The sequence below is a fragment of the Thunnus thynnus genome, chromosome 6 (genome assembly GCF_963924715.1).
Source record: "Thunnus thynnus chromosome 6, fThuThy2.1, whole genome shotgun sequence".
Taxonomy (NCBI): domain Eukaryota; kingdom Metazoa; phylum Chordata; class Actinopteri; order Scombriformes; family Scombridae; genus Thunnus; species Thunnus thynnus.
In genome coordinates, this window is record NC_089522.1 from 26,014,843 (window position 1) to 26,033,481 (window position 18,639).

The 18,639-nt window shown below is 40.8% G+C and overlaps 1 protein-coding gene across 2 annotated transcripts; it reads right to left on the reverse strand.

Moving 5' to 3' along the window:
* Positions 1-5,118: 5,118 nt before the first annotated feature.
* Positions 5,119-18,606, reverse strand: si:ch211-197l9.2 (uncharacterized). Of its 2 annotated transcripts, XM_067593000.1 has the most exons (10): positions 18,293-18,606; positions 16,234-16,908; positions 14,076-14,300; positions 13,184-13,342; positions 10,982-11,053; positions 9,678-10,853; positions 9,456-9,575; positions 8,131-8,180; positions 6,842-8,048; positions 5,119-5,614 (listed from the first exon to the last, which is right to left on the reverse strand). In XM_067593000.1, exons 2-10 carry the CDS (start codon positions 16,879-16,881, stop codon positions 5,459-5,461), a joined length of 3,813 nt encoding a protein of 1,270 aa, XP_067449101.1. In that variant the 5' UTR covers positions 16,882-16,908; positions 18,293-18,606; the 3' UTR covers positions 5,119-5,458. The 2 variants fall into 2 exon arrangements, with proteins under 2 accessions (XP_067449101.1, XP_067449100.1); XM_067592999.1 differs by lacking the exon at positions 18,293-18,606 and having other exon boundaries at positions 16,234-17,216.
* Between the last annotated feature and the right edge of the window lie 33 nt (positions 18,607-18,639).

Sequence of the window (18,639 nt, forward strand, 5' to 3'; positions counted from 1 at the left end):
CACTGAGGCTTCCATCACACAGGATCTCTGGACCCTTTCATTTCTATTGGGATCAAACTAATTTATCTCCAAAAAAGTCATTTCTTGAGCAGCTTTGATTTGTTTTATTGCTTATGAGTACTACTTATACACTCATAAATTCAGGATATTGTGTTCTGGACTTTAAAAACATCATCTTCATGTCGTAGACTCCAACTTGCTACCTGGAGATACTGAAACATCATCTAGTGGAATAATATCCACATACTGTATCTGTCACTCTAGTGCTCCTGATTTACTGTATATCAAGTTATGTTACAGCTGAAGGAATCTATATTCCACCACAAGAGGTCAACAGTGTTCAGTTGCTGCAATAAATCATCCGGGACATGCTGAGTGAGGATTTGTGGCTTTATGTTGAGCTCATCGGCCTCCTGGTGACCTGCATCCTGTCACAACTGCACCTGTTGATTTAAAGGAAACTCAATAAAACAACTTCTCCTGTGATCTGTCTCAGTGAGTTTCAGCTCTCGTTCCTCCTTTGCCGTTCAAACCTTAGTTTTAATCCATATGGTAGCAATTTTCCAGTTTTAATTCAGAAATTATTTGTTTATTATGTGCACAGTGCTATAAAGTGTGAAATATCACTCGGGCTCTGATGCTTTTTCCCAGGGTTTCAGTATCCGTTCCATCTGAGACGGAGCTGGACTCTGGTTTGTCGGCTGTATGTCCAGTTTTTCCACTCCAGGCACTTCCTTTCCCTCCTGAACCAGTCGCATCACCTCGGCAAAGGAAAGCTGCTTCGGCTCCGTCTCTGCAGATGTTTCTGTTGTCTGGTTTTTACTGATATCAGAGTCTGAATCTGAAAGTGTCATCTGGTTCAGCTGCTCGACACCGACGTCAATCTGTGTCACCTGAGAGGAAGCAGAGCTCCGTTGTTTGTAGCCGGTCTCGTCTATGGGCTCGACAAACCTGGTGATGACAGACAGGAGAGGAATGATGACAGGCTAAAAACAAATGTTTGGGCTTAAAGGAAAAGCAAACAAGAATTGATTTTCTGTGGTAGAATAATATCCAGTGTTTCAGGGCTTCAACTAACGATTCATCTGCCAATAACTGTCTCACTTAATTGAATTGGTCTTTAAAAAATGTCAGAAAATGTTGATCACTGTTATCAAAAGCCCAAGATGTAACCTAAAGTATTGTTTTGTCTGGACCAACAGTCCACAACCCAAAAATATTCAGTTTACCAGAAAGGAACCAGAGAATTTTAGCATTTTTTCTTTAAAAAATGACTCAAAACAACTAACAGACTATCAAAAGAGTTAGCAATTCATTTTCAGTTGTTCACTTAAAGTCCCCTATCAGCTATTTAGCACTTATAAACAGTATACAAGCATTTAATAAATGAGTTATTACACATTATAATAGACTAAACTCAGACTGCTGAAGCCTCATATAAGCTTCAGATAAACTTTTAAATGTATTTTTGCACTAAATGACTGTGTGGACACACTGTGGATGGATCATAGATTAAAAACACATTTGAAGGGGATCTTTTAATAGCCAGTATGAACAGGAGGAATGATTACAGCGAGGAAAACCTCTTTCAGTGTTCATACAGACACCTGACTGTTGTTTTAAGACACACCTGAAAAATTGTGAACGTTTCCTTTAAAAGTACGAAAAGTAAAAAATAATCATTATGCAGCAGAATGGCCCTTTTATTAATTATGATGCATTAATGTGCTGTCAGTGTTTTACTGTATCTAATTAAAAAGTGAACAGATTAACTGAATATAAACAGGAAACTGGAGTGTTTACATGTCCAACACTCATGGTTTAATTTACAGTTACAGGTCACAGATGATTATTAGTAAATTAGAAGCTGAATCACAGACCTGTTGTAAAAGTACAGTTTCATGTCCAGGACTAAGGTTTCAGGCCTGCAGGTGTTGGACTTGTTTAGAGCCCGAAGGCCGGACTGAAACCTGCGATCAGCCTCGAAGTTATACGAGTCAAACCTCGAGAAAACGGACTCCATCTCGGCTTCTATGTTTAATTTAATCGACTGCAATCAGCTGAGATCTGTTTTGTTTTTAGGAAGCAGCAGAGAGGCAGTTCCGGTATTGATTTTTATATGGCATCAACAAATGTGGATGAAGAAGGTACACAGCTGGCTGAGAGAGCAGGACTGCAGCTGCAGCGCCTCCTGAGGAGCGAACCAGTACTGCAACATCAACACAAGGTTAAAGGATAGGTTCAGTTTGTCAAGTCTGTCTTAAAACAACAGTCAGGTGCCCATAAAACACTGAAAGAGGTTTTCCTCACTGTAATCATTCCTCCTGTTCATACTGGCTGTTAAAAGATCCCCTTCAAAATGTGCTTTTAATGTAAGTGATGGAGCCAAAATCCACAGTGAGTCCACACAGTCATTTAGTGAAAGAATGCATTTAAAAGTTTATCTGAAGTTCATATGAGGCATCATCAGTCTGAGTTAGTCATATCAAGTGGATATCTGCCACATTTACAGTCTTTTCAGCATCAAATTCCCTCTTTGTGTTTCCTCAGACAGTGTTTCCTTGTTGAGCTGCGGTGGAAGTATAGTAACAAAAAGAGGGACTTTGGCACTAAAAAGACTGTAACATTGAATTATATCTACTTGATTTGTCTAATTTGGATGGCTGAAGCTTCATATTAGCTTCAGATAAATTTTCGCACAGGAGAAGGCAGCTTGTGGATTTTGGCCTCCATCACTTACATTGTAAGCGCATTATGAGGGGATCTTCTAATGGCCAGTATCTAATGATCCGTTGGTTGCCTGGCAACTGCTCCCAGCCAAGAAATAGTCCAGTGTATAAACCCCCAGAAAATGTCAAATTGTTGTCTTTATACTTTTACAGTTTTTGAACAAACAAGATATAACGTGTTAATTTATGATCTTTAGAGGTGTTTTTAGGTGGATTTTGTAACCTTTGGACGGAGCCAGGCTTGATATTTCTCCTTTCACAGTTGCTAAAGTAAACTGAGTTGCTGGTTCTAGCTAGCTTACATATTTACCAGACTGACGTGTATATGATGTATAAAGAGAACTACATAAATAAATGAATAAATAAATAAATAGATACTGACATGAAAGTGGTATCAATCAAGCAAATAAGTATATTTCCCAAAATTTTAAATTATTTCCTTAACTGTGAGTGTACACTGACTGCGTTTATATCCTCAAAACATTCTTACAAGTTTATATTAATTGATCCACTTTAGTTGATACTGTAATTTAGCTAAACTGCTTGTTCTAGCTTAGAAATTTATCTGAGACTTGTCATTCACCTTTTTTGGTTTTTGGAAACATTTAGCTACTTTTGTTACATCCAGAATTCTTCATGCCTTTTCTTTGAAATTGGAAAATATTTTTGTTTTTGTTTTGTTTTTGTTGTTGTTGTTGTTGTTATTGTTGTTGTTTTTACCATGACAGGATTGATACAGACAAATTCTATCTGATCAATTTAATCATACTTGTGGCCAGTCAGTGATTTGTTAATTTCTAACAGGGACTGAGAGAAAAATGCGCATCTACAAATCTGTCTGCTACTTCAGCACCACGGACAGCACCATGGATTTATGAATACACAGCACAGTTCAGCTACTGATATTTCATAGGCTGGTGCCATAATTTCTAACTTGAACAAACCTCAGTCAGATAAAGGATCAATGAGTCAGGCAGACTAGACTAACATATTCAACTGAACTACCCCTCTGCCCCTGTACTCTCTCTGCTAGTAGGGGATGGAGAGGGGGGGGTGGCAGGTAAACAAGTGGGATGCATTTTGGTTATTTTGCTAACAAGAGGGACGGCATCCCCCCTCAAATCGTCAAATCGCCTACTGCTTATGGCTAAATAAGTGTTAAGTGTTTCCTGCTCTGGTTAATGGAATAAAAAACTACATCTCAAACATTTTGAAAAGCTGTCAAAACCCATAACTGTGGCCTTTGTCTTTCGATGTTTTAATTTAATTGTGTTTTTTTGTTCAATTCTAAGCACTTCTCCCCAAATTTTTGATTATTCCTTTACTGTGAGTGTGCAATGACTATTTTAAATGTATCCTCAAAATATTCTTATAATTATACAGTATATTCATTGATCCATCTTAGTTGATACTGTAATTTGGTGGTGCAATTTTCATGAAAAATGTTGCAAATAATCAAATTTCATAAAAAAATAATTTGACAGTTTATCCAGGACTTTTGTGGCAAAATAGTATGTTCTGAAAAGTGCACTGAAGGAAATATATTTACAACAAAAAAGGATTTGTAATGACACTGTCATGTTCATATGCTATTTTGTATTGTAAAATCTGTGTTTTACAGCTTTTTGTTCCATTTGTAAACATACTGTAAAATACAGTCTATGTGAATGAGGAAGGATTAATCATGTCACCTTTGTCAGATAATTTTGCTTTACTTGTTTACTGCATTGGCCCATTTTTTGTTTTGTTTTTGGCACCTTTTCACTAATCTTGTGAAACTGGGTTATGGTAAATTGGAGATACTCCACTGGGATGTAACCCACATTGTTGTGTGTGTTTTGTGTGCAACAGTAGACGAACATGTATGGTGAGTAGAAACGTGACACCGTGTGACTGTGTGACTCCAACATTCGCTCTGCCCTTGACCGCACGGGCCAGCTGCTACCCGCACCAAGAGGAGGCAAAGTATTTCAGCTGATCTAATGTGAGAGCTGCGAGAAAATCTGAGCTTCTATTTGACTCAATGATTCAAAATTTAGCATCCAGGTTTATTTCAAAGCTGCAAACGTGCTGGCTGTAGTGTTTTCAATGACAATGAAAGCCACACAATTAGAAAGGAAGAGGATGGAAGGGGATCATGCCCCTAACACGAGAGGAGATCTTATCTTATTAACTACTTAGCAGTTACTTTATCTTTTTTTAACATGTGACGCAACTGCCAGCAACCCCAACCTGAAGCAGCTGATTACTGCAGAGTAAACAAGTTTCTACAACCTACATAAAATCTACAGATTTTAAGGGGAGGTGTGAATGTGAAGCAAAGACAGAACACAATAAAGTGTATGCTTGTAGGTCAGATCATAGAAGTTTATTCAATTAAACATGAGGTTATTCTCTACAAAATACCATAAAGATTATATAAAATTACATCACAATATAAGTGCAAAAGTCTGTTTTAGTTTTAAATTTTTTATGTATGAATGAATATCCAACATTTGCAAGATTGTAGTTTCTAGTAATTAATATAAGGATTAAGCAAAAGGAGTGTTATGAATTGCACCAAAAGAAAAAATAACTCTCCTAAACATCCCATACATAGTCTAACATCTCTCCCAGTTCACCATCCTGCAGTTAAGCAGGGTTTACATTTAAGGGTTACATTTTAAATGGCGCTCCCGTGACTCTCAGCTGTTGGATGGTGTCAGTATAGCTGCTGTTCCTCCTCCAGTTCACTCACGGTTGGAGTCTGCAGCCGCGCTCACTGGAGGCGAGTATCTGTGTCGTTGTAGTTTGCTCTGGTTTGACGCCTGTCTCTGGGTGGAGCGAGACGGACGAGCGAAGCAGAAGGTCAGGGTGCTGCTGGAGCTGCAGTCATAGTTTCCGTCCTGGTCAGAGGGAGACATGAGACAGAAACACTCAGAAGAGAAATATTTGACAGTAATAAAATAATAGTAGGAATGTTAGAGCTCCTATAACAGGCCTAATGAAAATTTATTATCAACAATCATACAATTATTTTTTGGCGTAATCAAGCAACCATTTAGTCTAGAAAATGTCAGAAAATAATGAAAAATGTCCCTCACAATTTTTCATGTTCAAATTTCTTGTTTTATCTGACAATAAGTCCAAAACCCCAAAATATTCAACGATACAAACCACAGAAAAGCAGCAAATTCTCCCATTTGAGAAGCTGAAACCAGGAAATGTTCTGCATTTTTGCTTGATAAATGATTAACCATTTATCAAAACTGTTGTCGATGAATTTTCTGTTGATTGACTTTAATCGACTTTTCATTGCAGCACCAGAGATCAGGTTCAGTTTTTGATGATTTTACTTGATCTAGCTTCTGTGTACCCATATTAGTTTTCTGGAAAACTCACATAAATGCTGAATGTCTTAAAGTTGACACATATGACTAACGGGTATCCAACCTAATGACTTCATTTTATGGCTGCCTTTTGTAATTTAGATAAACAAAATAACAGTCACTGTTTGAATTATTGGTACATCAGTCACAAAAAAAGAAAAATATGAAATGTGGAAAGCTGTAAATCTAACTAATATAACTTAAATACAAGAAAACTGCACTGGCGAAGAGTAACAGAGCTCACAAGTAGTAGCAGTTCTTCCCCTTACAGCAGTAAAAGCTACAGTCTTATAAGTGACATACAGGAGTTTCATCTAGAGCTGTAAATATTAATCGATCAACAGAAAATCTATCTGCAACTATTTTGACAATCGAATAATCTTTTCAGTCATTTTAAAAAGCAAAAATATCAAACATTTGCAAAAATTTCCAGCTTCTCAAATGTGAAAATTGGATGCTTTTCTTTTTCGTACATGATGGTAAACTGTCTGACTGTTGGTCGGACAAAACAAGACGTGAAGATATCAAATTGGGCTATGAGAAATTATATCGACCTTTTTAAAAATATTTACTAACATTGTATAGACAAGATGATAATAATAATCAATAGATCATTTGATAATAAAAATAATCAATAGTTGTAGCTCTAGTTTCAACAGAAACGAACATTATGAGCTTCATCAAACTGGCATTAATTGGTGTTTTTGCACATAAGTAAACAGATAATGTTTTTGTGACACACACCTCAGCTGTGATGGTGCTGTTGCTGTGTCTGACACTGTGGTTCAGGCTGCTCCCCTTCTCCTCTCTCTGGGCTCGACTGGCCTCCTCTCTCTGCTTCATGAACCTCTGGTTGACGATCCTGGTCACGCTGTCGTTCCTGTGCAGCGTGGCGGCCGGAGGCCTCGTTGGAACACGTTCCAGACTCTTCACGCTGCTCTTCATCTTCTGCCCCGCCACCGGTACTGGTTTCTCTGCCGTCCGGCCGCTCACCCTGCGCAGGAACTCTGTGACCAAACCATAACGGTTGGCGCCTGCAGATTTGCTGGGGGGCTTGGCACTCCGGCCTGAAAGTTCACTGCTTAGAGAGCTGTGGTTCTGTCCTGCAGCTGCTCTGTGACCGGTTTGGCGGGTCCATGTGAGGCCAGATTGGCTTTGGTGAGACAGGTTCCACAGTGCTCGATCTCTTGAAGTGGACGCAGATGAGGAGGAGCTCAAATTGGTGGATGAGGGGACAGAGGATGCACCGGATGCAGAGTGTCTTCGGTACAATTTAGGCGAGGAGGTGGATGATCTGGTCCTCTCGCCTCTGCCTGTTACTCTGTCCAGTGAGGTGGAGATGTGGTGAGTTCGGGCAGAGACCAAAGAGGAGTTCAGGACCCGGGAAGGGCTGTTTCTCACATTGATCGGTCCATCTGTCTGCAGACCGACACTCACCATCTGCGGCTTCATGTGGGTCTGAGTGCCTGAGCAGGCCACGTCCACCCACCGCCCCAATAATCTCCCTCTCTTCACCTGTGAACTGCCGTGAACTGTCTGCCTCCAGCTGGCCGTCATTTCCTTCATGTCATCGCTCAGGTTAGTAGAGGAGCCCAGACAAAGAGGAGAAAACGAGGTCGGTGGCGTGCACCAAGGAGAGGACGTGTCGACAGATTCTGCGTCTGCGACGGGGCTTTGCTTCAGCTGAGCCAGCTGGACTCTGCGAGCTGACGGGGGGCTGTAGTAGATGCGGACGGTAGATTTCTCTGGGGCAGTGTGGCTTCTTTCCATGGACATCTGCTCAAAGTCAAGATCAGGGAAGCTCAGCGGCATGATTAGATGGTCCCACGTCTTAACAGGGTCCTCTCGGTCCAGCTGGGCAGCTTCCTGGTTCAGATAGCACCAGTTCTTCTTCTTGGAGTCGTATGGAGAAAACTGTCGCCTCAGTCTCTTTCCTTTTGAGCTGCACATTCTATGAACACAGCAGGTGATTCATGAGTTACGACCTCAGTGACCTCATGAACAAAATGTGAATGATGGTAGAAAACACCAACCTGTCAGCTTCAGACTGATGATCATCTTGAAAGACACCACTGACAACACTCTGAACAAAGAAAAAACAGGAAAATAATGGTTACTGAACTTGTAAATCATGTTACTTCTGAGAATTTTTAGCCCCACTAGTAGAGTGGAGCTAGTGATGGCAACTGTGTATCGATGAACCACCTTGGTCCAGATTGAAATATCTCAACAACTATTGAATGGATTTCCATAAAATCTGCTTCATACATTCATGATGCCCTCGGGATGAATGTAATCACTTTGATGATCTGTTAACTTTTCATCTAGGGCCATCATCAGATAAAAAAAGGGGAAAAAACTCTCATATCACTCCTAAAAACAGGCATGTTGTTTAGTCATTTAGTGTTTCTTTGTTTGTCATGTTTTTATGCTATTTTATTGTTCTTTGTCATCACTGTGGGATGTCAGAAAACCTGCTGGAAAACAGTTTCTGAGTCAGGCCCACAGCTGGTAATGTTTTACATTGCTCCGCTGTCTTTCCTGCCAAAACTACAAAGAAAATGAGAAATTAGAACATTTCAATTTGTCCATAACTTTGGTTTTTGACGAAAAACCTACAAAACTAATGATGATGCCCATGAGCCTCAGCTGTACATTGTGTTTGACACTAATTAGCAAATGCTATAATGCTAACATGCTAAACTGGAAGTTAACATTGTACCTGCTCAACATCAGCATGTTAGCATTTAGCTCCAAGAACTGCTGTGCCAAAGTACAGCTTCACAGAGCCGTGGCACTCTTGTTTTATCAACGCAAACTAAATGTGCCTCTGAGGAAAGGAGGGATTACAATCTAGTCAGTGGAGTTAGAAGGAAAAAGGAAAAACAACCATTAAAGAAATAAATCTGGTCCTTGCAAAGCAGATCTTGAGTCATGCTGTGCAAAGCACCAACAGTTCAGTGGCAACAACTCAAATGTTAGATTACATTTCTTATCTGGGGTGCATTAAGACTAGCTGTATTTGTATTATCAAGCAGCTGGAAACAATCATTAAGGAGCTGTAAGTGTTAAGAATCGTTTGAAGAGTTACATGCATGTACCTCCAGAGGTTTGCACAATACAGAGAATCAGTTCAGTGTGTGTTCATCATGCAGCAGATTTGAACATGCCTGCCCTGTTTGGCTGCAGTCTCTACAAGAGATTAGCCTAAATACTCTGGCATGAGTCTTTTCATGATGCCTGTTGAACTGAGAGTCAAGAGGACGTGTGGCAAGGGAGAGAGATCATCAGAAGGACTTCCCGCTGTATCACACAGCAGGGGAGACACATATGCCTGAAGGGTAAACACCATCCTTACCTCAGCTGCTTTGTCCTGCGGGGTCTTGGCCTCACTATCGAATGTGATCCACTCATCCTGAAGCTCTGCACTGAGGTTCAGCAACAAACCCCGCAACACAGACACGGTTTTGTCTCTACCCTGAATCAAAGATATATCAGATATTTACCTTAATGTCTGTTATAACAAGCTCCATATTTTTGCTTATTTGAAACAGTAAATGAAAGTGATCTGCAATTGCACCTCTTTTCCCTGCAGGCCGGGTCCTTTAACTTGACACCACTGATGAAGGATCCACAGAATCTGCAGGGAAAGTTTCATTTTCGGGTCCCTGTAGCTGTGGATTAGGTCCCACTGGAAGGAAGGTTGTTGTGTCACTTGTTTTGCTCTCTCTTTAACTTCTGTTGTGCGGAGATCTTCAACACACTCCCGCTTACTTGGTGACTCTTGATCCACGTCATGATCTGGACTTTCTCCACAGAGAGAGGAGAATGTATCCCAAACGTGTCCTTCCTTGCTAAGGGAGAGTTTGCCTAAATCTTCTCCTGTTAGAAGCGTCTCCACCCTCCCAATGAAAGCCAACAGCATGGCCTGTAGAAGCTCTAATGCCTCATTTAAAGGCCCAGGTAGGAAAATGGCCTGTGCTTTACCCTTTGAGTCCACATCTGTCGGAGAGACAAAAGCACATGAGGGAGATGAGCAATGGCCATTTTTGGGTGGTGTCATCAGGAGCTGGATGGCTGAACTCAAAATGCAGGAGTGATCTCTGAGAGTGAGAAGACTTTCGTAGTCTTTCAGAGTCATTCCTTTGAGTCCACTGTCAAGGTTTTTGTTGTTATCACTCTCATGACTGTCTGAAGGGTCCCACTCACCACCTACAGGACCTTCTCGAGTAATATGACAAGTGGTGATCATCCCTTCAGCCTGTGACTGGCTGCAAAGCAAAGATGTCTCCTCTGCACTTTTACCTTTAGCTGCTTCCTCGTCCATTTTCAAACTTTCTTCCCTTCCCTTTCTGTCCTTCACCGGCGTAGAAGGTGACAGATTTTCCTCCAACACATCCCGATTATCTTCTTCTTCCTCTTCCCCTCCTCCTCCTATTTTCTCTCTCAGGTCGCTCATTTCTGCTCGCAGTCCACGGTTTTCCACCTCCAGTTCTACGATGCGCCGGCTCAGGAGCGTGGCCTCCTCCTCAACCAGTTTCAAGTGAACTTTGACTTCTGCATCCCTGGCGTGGTTGGAGTTTTGTTTGCCTTCAGGTGATTGGGCGGCATCTATGTCGCCGTAAGCTGAGTGGTATTTGGCCAGCCGCTCGTGCATGCCTTCACTCTCTGACACCAACTTTGTGAGCTTCTTGCACATGAGAGCTAATTCCTCTTTGGCAAAGTGGAGTTGGCACTTGAGATCGGCGCTGTCATCCTTCAGCAAACACACAACAATGATTATGTTTCTGTTGGGGATGATGAACAAGTATACTGCAATATGCAATTTCTCATGTGTGCTGCCAAATTTGAAGAAGAGAGACATGAATAATGAATATATCAAACCTCAATCTGTTGAGAGAGCCTCCTCTCAGCCTTACTGGCTGTTGATCTGATGCTTTTCTTCTTCACAGAGCTCTGGAGAACAAAAAAATGGGAGAGTTTGATCAAAAGCGTGATAAATAAAATATCTCGGCCAAAAACAGATCCCACCGAGCAAGTTGTCACTGAGGAGCCAGTTTAAAAAAAAACATGAAAATGCTTTTAGATGTCTTGATTTTTTTTAAATTTAAGCATAAAACATACAAGTTCAACTGCATTTTTTTGGATATCTTTATCAACCTTTTAAAACTGTGATATACATGACAACATGAAGAACTTTAGCTCTACAGAAACCTCACTGAAATCTCCCGAAGATCAGCAGATACAAATACAGATCAAGTTCGACACCTTGGGAAATCCTTTATTCTCTTTCTGGTGGAGAGTTAGATGAGAAGATTGATACCACCCTCATATTTGTTTGGAACCAGTAGCCAGTTAGCTTAGCATAAGGGCTGGAAACAGGGAAACAGTTATCATTGTTCTGTCCAAAGGTAACTAAATTATCAGAAAGATTTGTGTAATACGCACAAAAACTGAAGTGGAAAAACAACAATTTGTGGTTTTATGGGGAATATTTACAGGACTACATCCGGACTCAGTGCTTTCCTGGAGTCTGTTGTAACCATGCGGCATATAACAACCTGTAAACCCGCAAATTACTTTTACAAACAAGATATAAAGTGTTAATGAGTGAACCTTAGAGGTGTTATTAGGTGGATTTTGTTACCTTTGGACAGAGCCAAGCTAGCTGTTTTCAGTCTTTATGCTAAGCTAAGCTAGCTGGCTGATAGCTCCAGCTTCAAATTAAACAGACATTAGAGTGGTATCAATCTTGTCACTTCTGAATAAATGTAATTTAAAATGCTCATCATGCCCTTGTGCTACTTTCAGAGACACCTAAATGCAATAAATGCAATGTCCACGGTGGGCTACGAAAGCACAAAATCATTTAATTTAAGCTTTTTCTCACCTCCGAGTGCATCCCTATTCTACATGAGTGAATTAATCTCCAAGTCTGAGCATGAGAGGAATGTAAGCGTCTGTGTGGCAGTATTGTCTCACTCCTAGACACTAGACAGGATGTCGCAGTGTTAATAATAGTCATCTTCTACAGACTAGAAGTGGATAACATAAGCAGTGGGTCACAGTCTTTTCAATTCAAGGTCAGTGACGCTGTGTGTGACACAATGTGACCTGAATGTGACATTACTAATAAAAATATGCATGATGGAGATAAACGTTGACATTTCTTGAACAGAGGAATTGCTCAAAGCTGTGCTGCATTCTAAAATCCTGATTTCGTTATTGCTCAGGCATGTGCTGCTCACTGTTACCATTAAAGTCCAACAAACAGGGTCACAGACAGTCCAGTTGTGGCCTCTGAGATGTTCATCCTCCTTCCCATCGATCTAGACTGTGTTTTGTGCTCCTAGATTAGGTAATCTAAGTGGATTTCCCTGCTGGGATCAAAGGGACTAGCAACTGTCTCAGCTGAGTGGGCCAGACTGAGCTCATGCCAAAGCACCGAATCCTGGATTAAACCAAACACGTGTCACCAGAGTGCACGATCGTTATCGCAGGAGAGGCGACAAGAATAAAAAGCAGACTGGAAATTCAGTCACTGTGAGGGTGTGGTAGCCACCGTTCATTGATGGTTGTAGGTCAGTATGCCTTTTCGAATGCCATAATACAAGCTGATCCAGATTTAGCCGAGCTTAATAGAACCAGAAAGAGAGAAAGCCAGAGAGAGAGAGAGTCTATATTTGTAATCTCTCACTCGTTTGCACCCTGTCTCCCTTTTCTCTGTCCTCTCAGCTGAGGATGTCAGCTGTGCCTCGAGTTCAGACTTCAGCATACCAGGCTGCTTCACCCTGCTCAGGCACCAGGCAGCTGCCGGCCGTGCCCTCCTCTCATATCATTGATCTGTAAGGGGTCATATGTCATCTGACATCAGGGTGACAGAGGGATGAGGGCGACAACTGGCTGGGATGGGTGCAGCTGTGGGGGGTAACAGCAGAAATGGAGGGAGGGATTCCTGACTAAAGGGATGGATGTTTATGGAGCGTTTTGGCGGTTGCAGCTTATGGATCTGTCAAGATTAAGGCTGCATATAAAGACCCAATTAAAGACCCAATTTGTCTAAAATACATTGATGTAATGTCCCACCTCTCTTGCTTTCTCCACCTCGGCCTGCAGGACCTGCTTTGCCACTTCCATTTCCTGCGTCTTCTCACGTAACGCCTCGTTTTCCCACTCCAACTGGGAATTCTTCTTCTGCACAGCCTCCAGCTCGTTGTACAGCCGCAGGGAAACACTCTTTGCAACCTATAAGCAAAGCCAACAAAGCAGATTACTCCCATCAAAACAAGAGCTGTGAGAAAATCTTTTGCCCCATTTTTTTTTTTTGATCCTCATGAACATAATTTATTTTGTGACTGAGTGCAGCAGTTGGTTTGGCTGTGACAGGAATTCATATAAGTGGATGGACGGGTTTGAGGGTGGGCGTCTAGTGAGGCTGGTGGGAATCTCACACCATGCACAGCCCGATTCAAAGAAACAGAGTTCAGCCGCCACCACAGAGTCTCATTTAACAACACAGAGATTGACCTGCTGTGATTCTAATGAGCGTTACTGTGCTTTTATGTTTCCTACTCATGGAGAACAACCCACCACATAATTACACAACGGTACGACAAAAATATAAACAGGATGCATGATGAAGACATTTAGACCTAATGAAATTTTTGTGGTGTGGCTCAACAGCAGGGAGCACTTTACTGCACAGCAAACAGTCATGACTCAGTGTGCTGTCAACTGATTACAGTCTTTCAGTGTGCATGAACAAGGCAATCACTGTTTAGTGTACTGAAATGAGAAATAGCTTTGTGGTACGAACAGCAAGTGTTCACTTTGATGTCAGCAACTGGAATGGCAGTGATTCAGTCAGAAGCCAATTTTAAGAGAAGGAGCTTTTACTGTTTGTTGGTGGCGAGTGAGTGAGTGAATGTGACCACATGAGCACACACAGAGAGGGAGGAGAAGTGAGAGAACTTCTGACCTTGATATCGTGCTCCAGTGTCCTGACTAGTTCCCCGTCCACCTGTCCCGTCTGAGCTACTCGAATGCTGCGGCGCTCTGCCTTGCGGAGGCGGTAGTGCAGGATGCGGCAGGTCTTGTTGGCCTGCTCCAGCTGCAGCCGCAGCTCCTGCAGCTGGTACACCTCCTCCTCCTGGAACATGTCACGCATCTCCAGCATCTCACAGCGCAGCTCCTCCACCTCATCCTGGGAGAAACACACAAATACAGATATTAAGACCAGGAATGCAGACATATTGTTAAAATCTGTTTTTAGTCATGCTAGCAACACACAGTCTGACGGTTGGTCCATGACTTTGGTTCAGACTGAAATATCTCAACAATTGTTTTGATGGATTGACATGAAATTTTGTACAGACATTCATGATCTCCAGAGGATGAATCCCACTGACTTTGGTGATCCCTTGACTTTAGCGCCCACCACCAGGTTGACATTTGTGGTTTTGAGTGAAATATCTCAACAACTGTTGGATAGATTACCATGAAATTTAGTAGAAATCTTCATGTTCCCTTCAGGGTGATTTGTAATAACTTTGGTGATCAATAAACTTTGTCAAATACTTTGGTTTATGACCAAATTCTGTCGTCAAAAACTTATGACTTTCCCATCAAACACTTCAGGTTTAGCGCTAATTAGCCAATATTAGCACGCTAACACTCTAAGATAGTAAACAAGGTAAATAGCACTTTGAGTTTCACTATGAATGAAAAGTGCAGCACAAATTAAATGTATTATTTATTTATTTATTTTTTATCATATTACACCTGTTAAACATCAGCATTCTTACTGTAAGCATTTTAGCATGCTTATGTTAGCATTTAGCTCAAGCTTAAGTGCATCCTCACAGACTCGTTAGCATAACTGTCAACTATCCACATGTATATTGAAATAATATGTAATAAGCTTTGTTTTTTTTTAAGGAAATGAAAGTAAATTAATTATTGTCTATTATGGCAACTCAAGCTCACGTTCGCTCTGAGCAGCTGAAGTGAAATTTAAAGTCAGGAAACATTCACTTCACTTACATTGTATATAGACAAAAATGTACCATTGTAGGCCAGTTATCAAAGTGCTGATGGATGGTTTGATTCAGAAATCCTTTTGACTGCTGATTTATGTTTATTATGGGACAGATCTCAAATACTAAATATATCAACGTGTGCATTTTTCATTATAGTGGGTATGATTACAACTTCCAGACTTAAAACACTGGAAACTAGCTGAATCTCCGGATTTGAAAGGATGAGTATATGCAGTGGTAGAAATGGCATCTTATGAGCATGCTCAGTAGATTAGATTTCAATCACCACTGAGAACATCCTGTGAATATGATATGTGTTTCTTTTCTGTCCATTTTATTTGTGACTTGGTCTCTGGCCCTTGTATGTGCTCCCTATTCTTATGTATTTATTTATTTATTATTAATTTCCTGCAACACAGAAGAAGGAGAAGAACAAGCAAATAATCCCTCCAACTGGACCTTTTAGTTGTTTTTTTTGTTTTGTTTTTTTTTAAACTCCCAACTCACTTCATCTTCCTGTAAAAACATTGATGCTCAAGTGATATAGTGACTCATATAGAACTACAGTATTTATAAAGCAAGTCTTACACACTTAAAAGTGAAAGGAAAACAGCCTCCACCACTCACACTGCATTGATGTTATTGTTCAATTAAATGACAACAAACAGATGAATCTGCGAGTCACAACTTTGAGTTACTGAGTCATTTCCTGCTTTTTAATTGCACTAGTAAAAAAAAAAGACATTCCAGTCGATGACTCCTCTTCTGTTTAGAAAATATTCCTGATGTCAAAGATAAGAGTTTTATTTAGAAAATGACTCTTGACTCTTGATTGTTGCATGCCGGTTTCTTATTTGTCCTACAGTCACTAATGAAGACTGACGTGAGCGTTTACAGAAAATCGGCTCTGATGTTCAGAGTCTGTGAGCCTCTCTCTGGGACCCACTTTTGATCTGATAAAGAAGCACAAACTAACTCACAGATATGTTGAAATGTAGATGCAAACCACCCGGATATCATGCAAATATAATTAAAATTGCAAATCAAGTTAAACAAATTGAATTAAACTAAATTAAATCTAAAGTAAATTAGACTTACTTTCAAATACTCGTTCTCTGATCTCAGGTCTTCCACCTCCCTGGCGAGGTCCTCGGTTGTTTCTCCCATCATAAGATCCATAAATGCTCCTGAAGAGTTAAACAAACTGGGACCCCCTCCGGCAGCATCGGGGTGCAGAGCGCAGGGATCCGTCGCTGCTTTTGCGCACAATTTGCCGTCGTCTTTCTCCTCTCTGTCCGGGCTCACATAAGCTCTGCCGTCTGTCCAGCTTAATTCATTGTCGCTGCTTGGAGAGTCCTGCTTGTTGCCGTCGGAGGGGCAGTCGGATATTTCTGAGCTGCTGTCTGAGGAGGAGAGTTTCCCAGACAGGCAGCCGGAGTCTTTGCTCAGGTCCTCTGAAGCGTTGCTGGCATCGGACAGTTTCCTCTGCGCGCCGGGGCTCCTCTGGCACTCTACGGGGACATTTGATGAGGGTTTTCCCGGACGTTTTCCCAGCAGTCCCGCTGTTTTCACCTCCTTCCCGGAGTCGCACTGACCTGACTGTGTCTCCTTTGAATGAAAGACACCATGAGCATCTTTAGAAGACGCTTCTTTCTTCTTCTTCTGGATGACACTCTGCTGGTGCGTCCTGGGTAGTTTCTGGCTCCGGAGCGCATTCTTTGCGCTCTTGTCTCCTTCTCTGCTCATCTCGACTCTCGTTCACAACTTCCTCTTCTGTTTCAGGTGAGAAAAAAATAAAAATAAGTTCAGCTTTTTCAGTTTGGGGTGATCATGATGTTTTCACAAATGTGGTAAAAGTTAAAGTCCGCAGCTCAAAGCTCACTGAAGAGATCCGACCGGGTGCTCTTCATCCAGAGGACTGAAACTTTGCCATGATTCACGCACAGATGAGGGCAGGCGTTGACCCGCATGGTCAATGTGACGCAAATTAAACTTGATTTCCGGTCATCATTTGCAAAATAAAGCTCCTTAATTGACCCTTGACAAAAAAGTAATGTTTTCCCCCCCTTATCACCAAATTCAAGCATTTATTTTCCTAATTTTTCATCTTTATAAACCATCTGTATAGCCTAAAGAAAGCATTTACACAGTTTTGATTACTTTATATCAACTATTTATAGTTTAGCCATATAGCCTAGGCCTAGATCACAAAATAAAATATAATAGAAATAACTGAGCAAAATTAAAATGCCCTAATGGAAGTTATCCTATTCCCCAAAATAGATTTACGACCAACATTTCTATCACTATATCTTCTTTTCAAATTCAACCAGAGGCAGACATGCAATTTATAAGCTTTTATTTCAGAAGTTTTTCCGGTGTCCTTCTCTAATGACTTGACGCAGTTGAGTCCTTTTTATTATACATCTGATACCATATTTCTACTTTCTCATTTGGAAATCTGACAACCAATTAAACAGACCAATTATAACCATTTATCACTCTGTGTATGCAGCTATTATATATTTACACCAGCAGCAGCTTGATTGATTAAATATTTACTTGGCAAATCGCCCATTTAACTAAAAACTGCTCTTTGGACTTCAGTAGACCTCAATCACTTCAATATATTCACTTCTATGTGACACTTTAAATGGGATTCTGATTAAAGAGGTTTCAGATATTTGCCATATATATATATAATTCATATGTATTTTGAAGCCAATCTCTAACTTCAGAGTTAATTGATTACAGGTATGAAGCTGCCACCTTGTGGATGACTTGAGTCGTGTTTAGTGAGACCACAGCGTCCTCCTCTGTTTTCCTGCGGAATCTCAGCTAATTAGGAAGGACTAATTTATTTAATTGAACGCGCATGTTGTCCTCTGTGGCCATAAATTGGAAACATTTTGCGTCACACCCTTTATCTGTTTGGTTATTTGCCCAAAATGTTGAAGATGGTTCGTCTTCATACTTAAATTGAATTAAAACAAAATCAAGACATCCTGCAGTCACTGAATGGAGCACGTGGTGTTTCGCAGGATACGTCACATTTTTTAATGTCTTTCTGTTTTTTCAGGTGAATATTTAATGGGGTGATACTAACATACTTTGATTGATTAATTAAGCCTTAAATTACTCCTTCTTAGTGCCACACCTTTGTCCTGTGCAGAGCAGAATCCAGATGGTTTTATTATTGGCTCACTGGTCTTCTTCATCAGCACCATCGTCTTCCTCCTCCTCTCATTGGACACAAAAGTAGGTGTGTCGAGAGACACGCGGGGTTTCTGATTGCTCAGTGTGCTGTCCATCAATACATCCACCATAGAAAAGAAGTAAAGAACGGGTACATGAAGTAAAAAGATAAATGGATATCTGGATAAATGTCATTTTTATGAATCAGAGGAGTAAAACTTTACTTTAACCCCCATATTAGCATATATAAGCAGAATATAAATATTTAATAAATGGCTTATAAAGCACTATAATGAAGTTATAAACAGT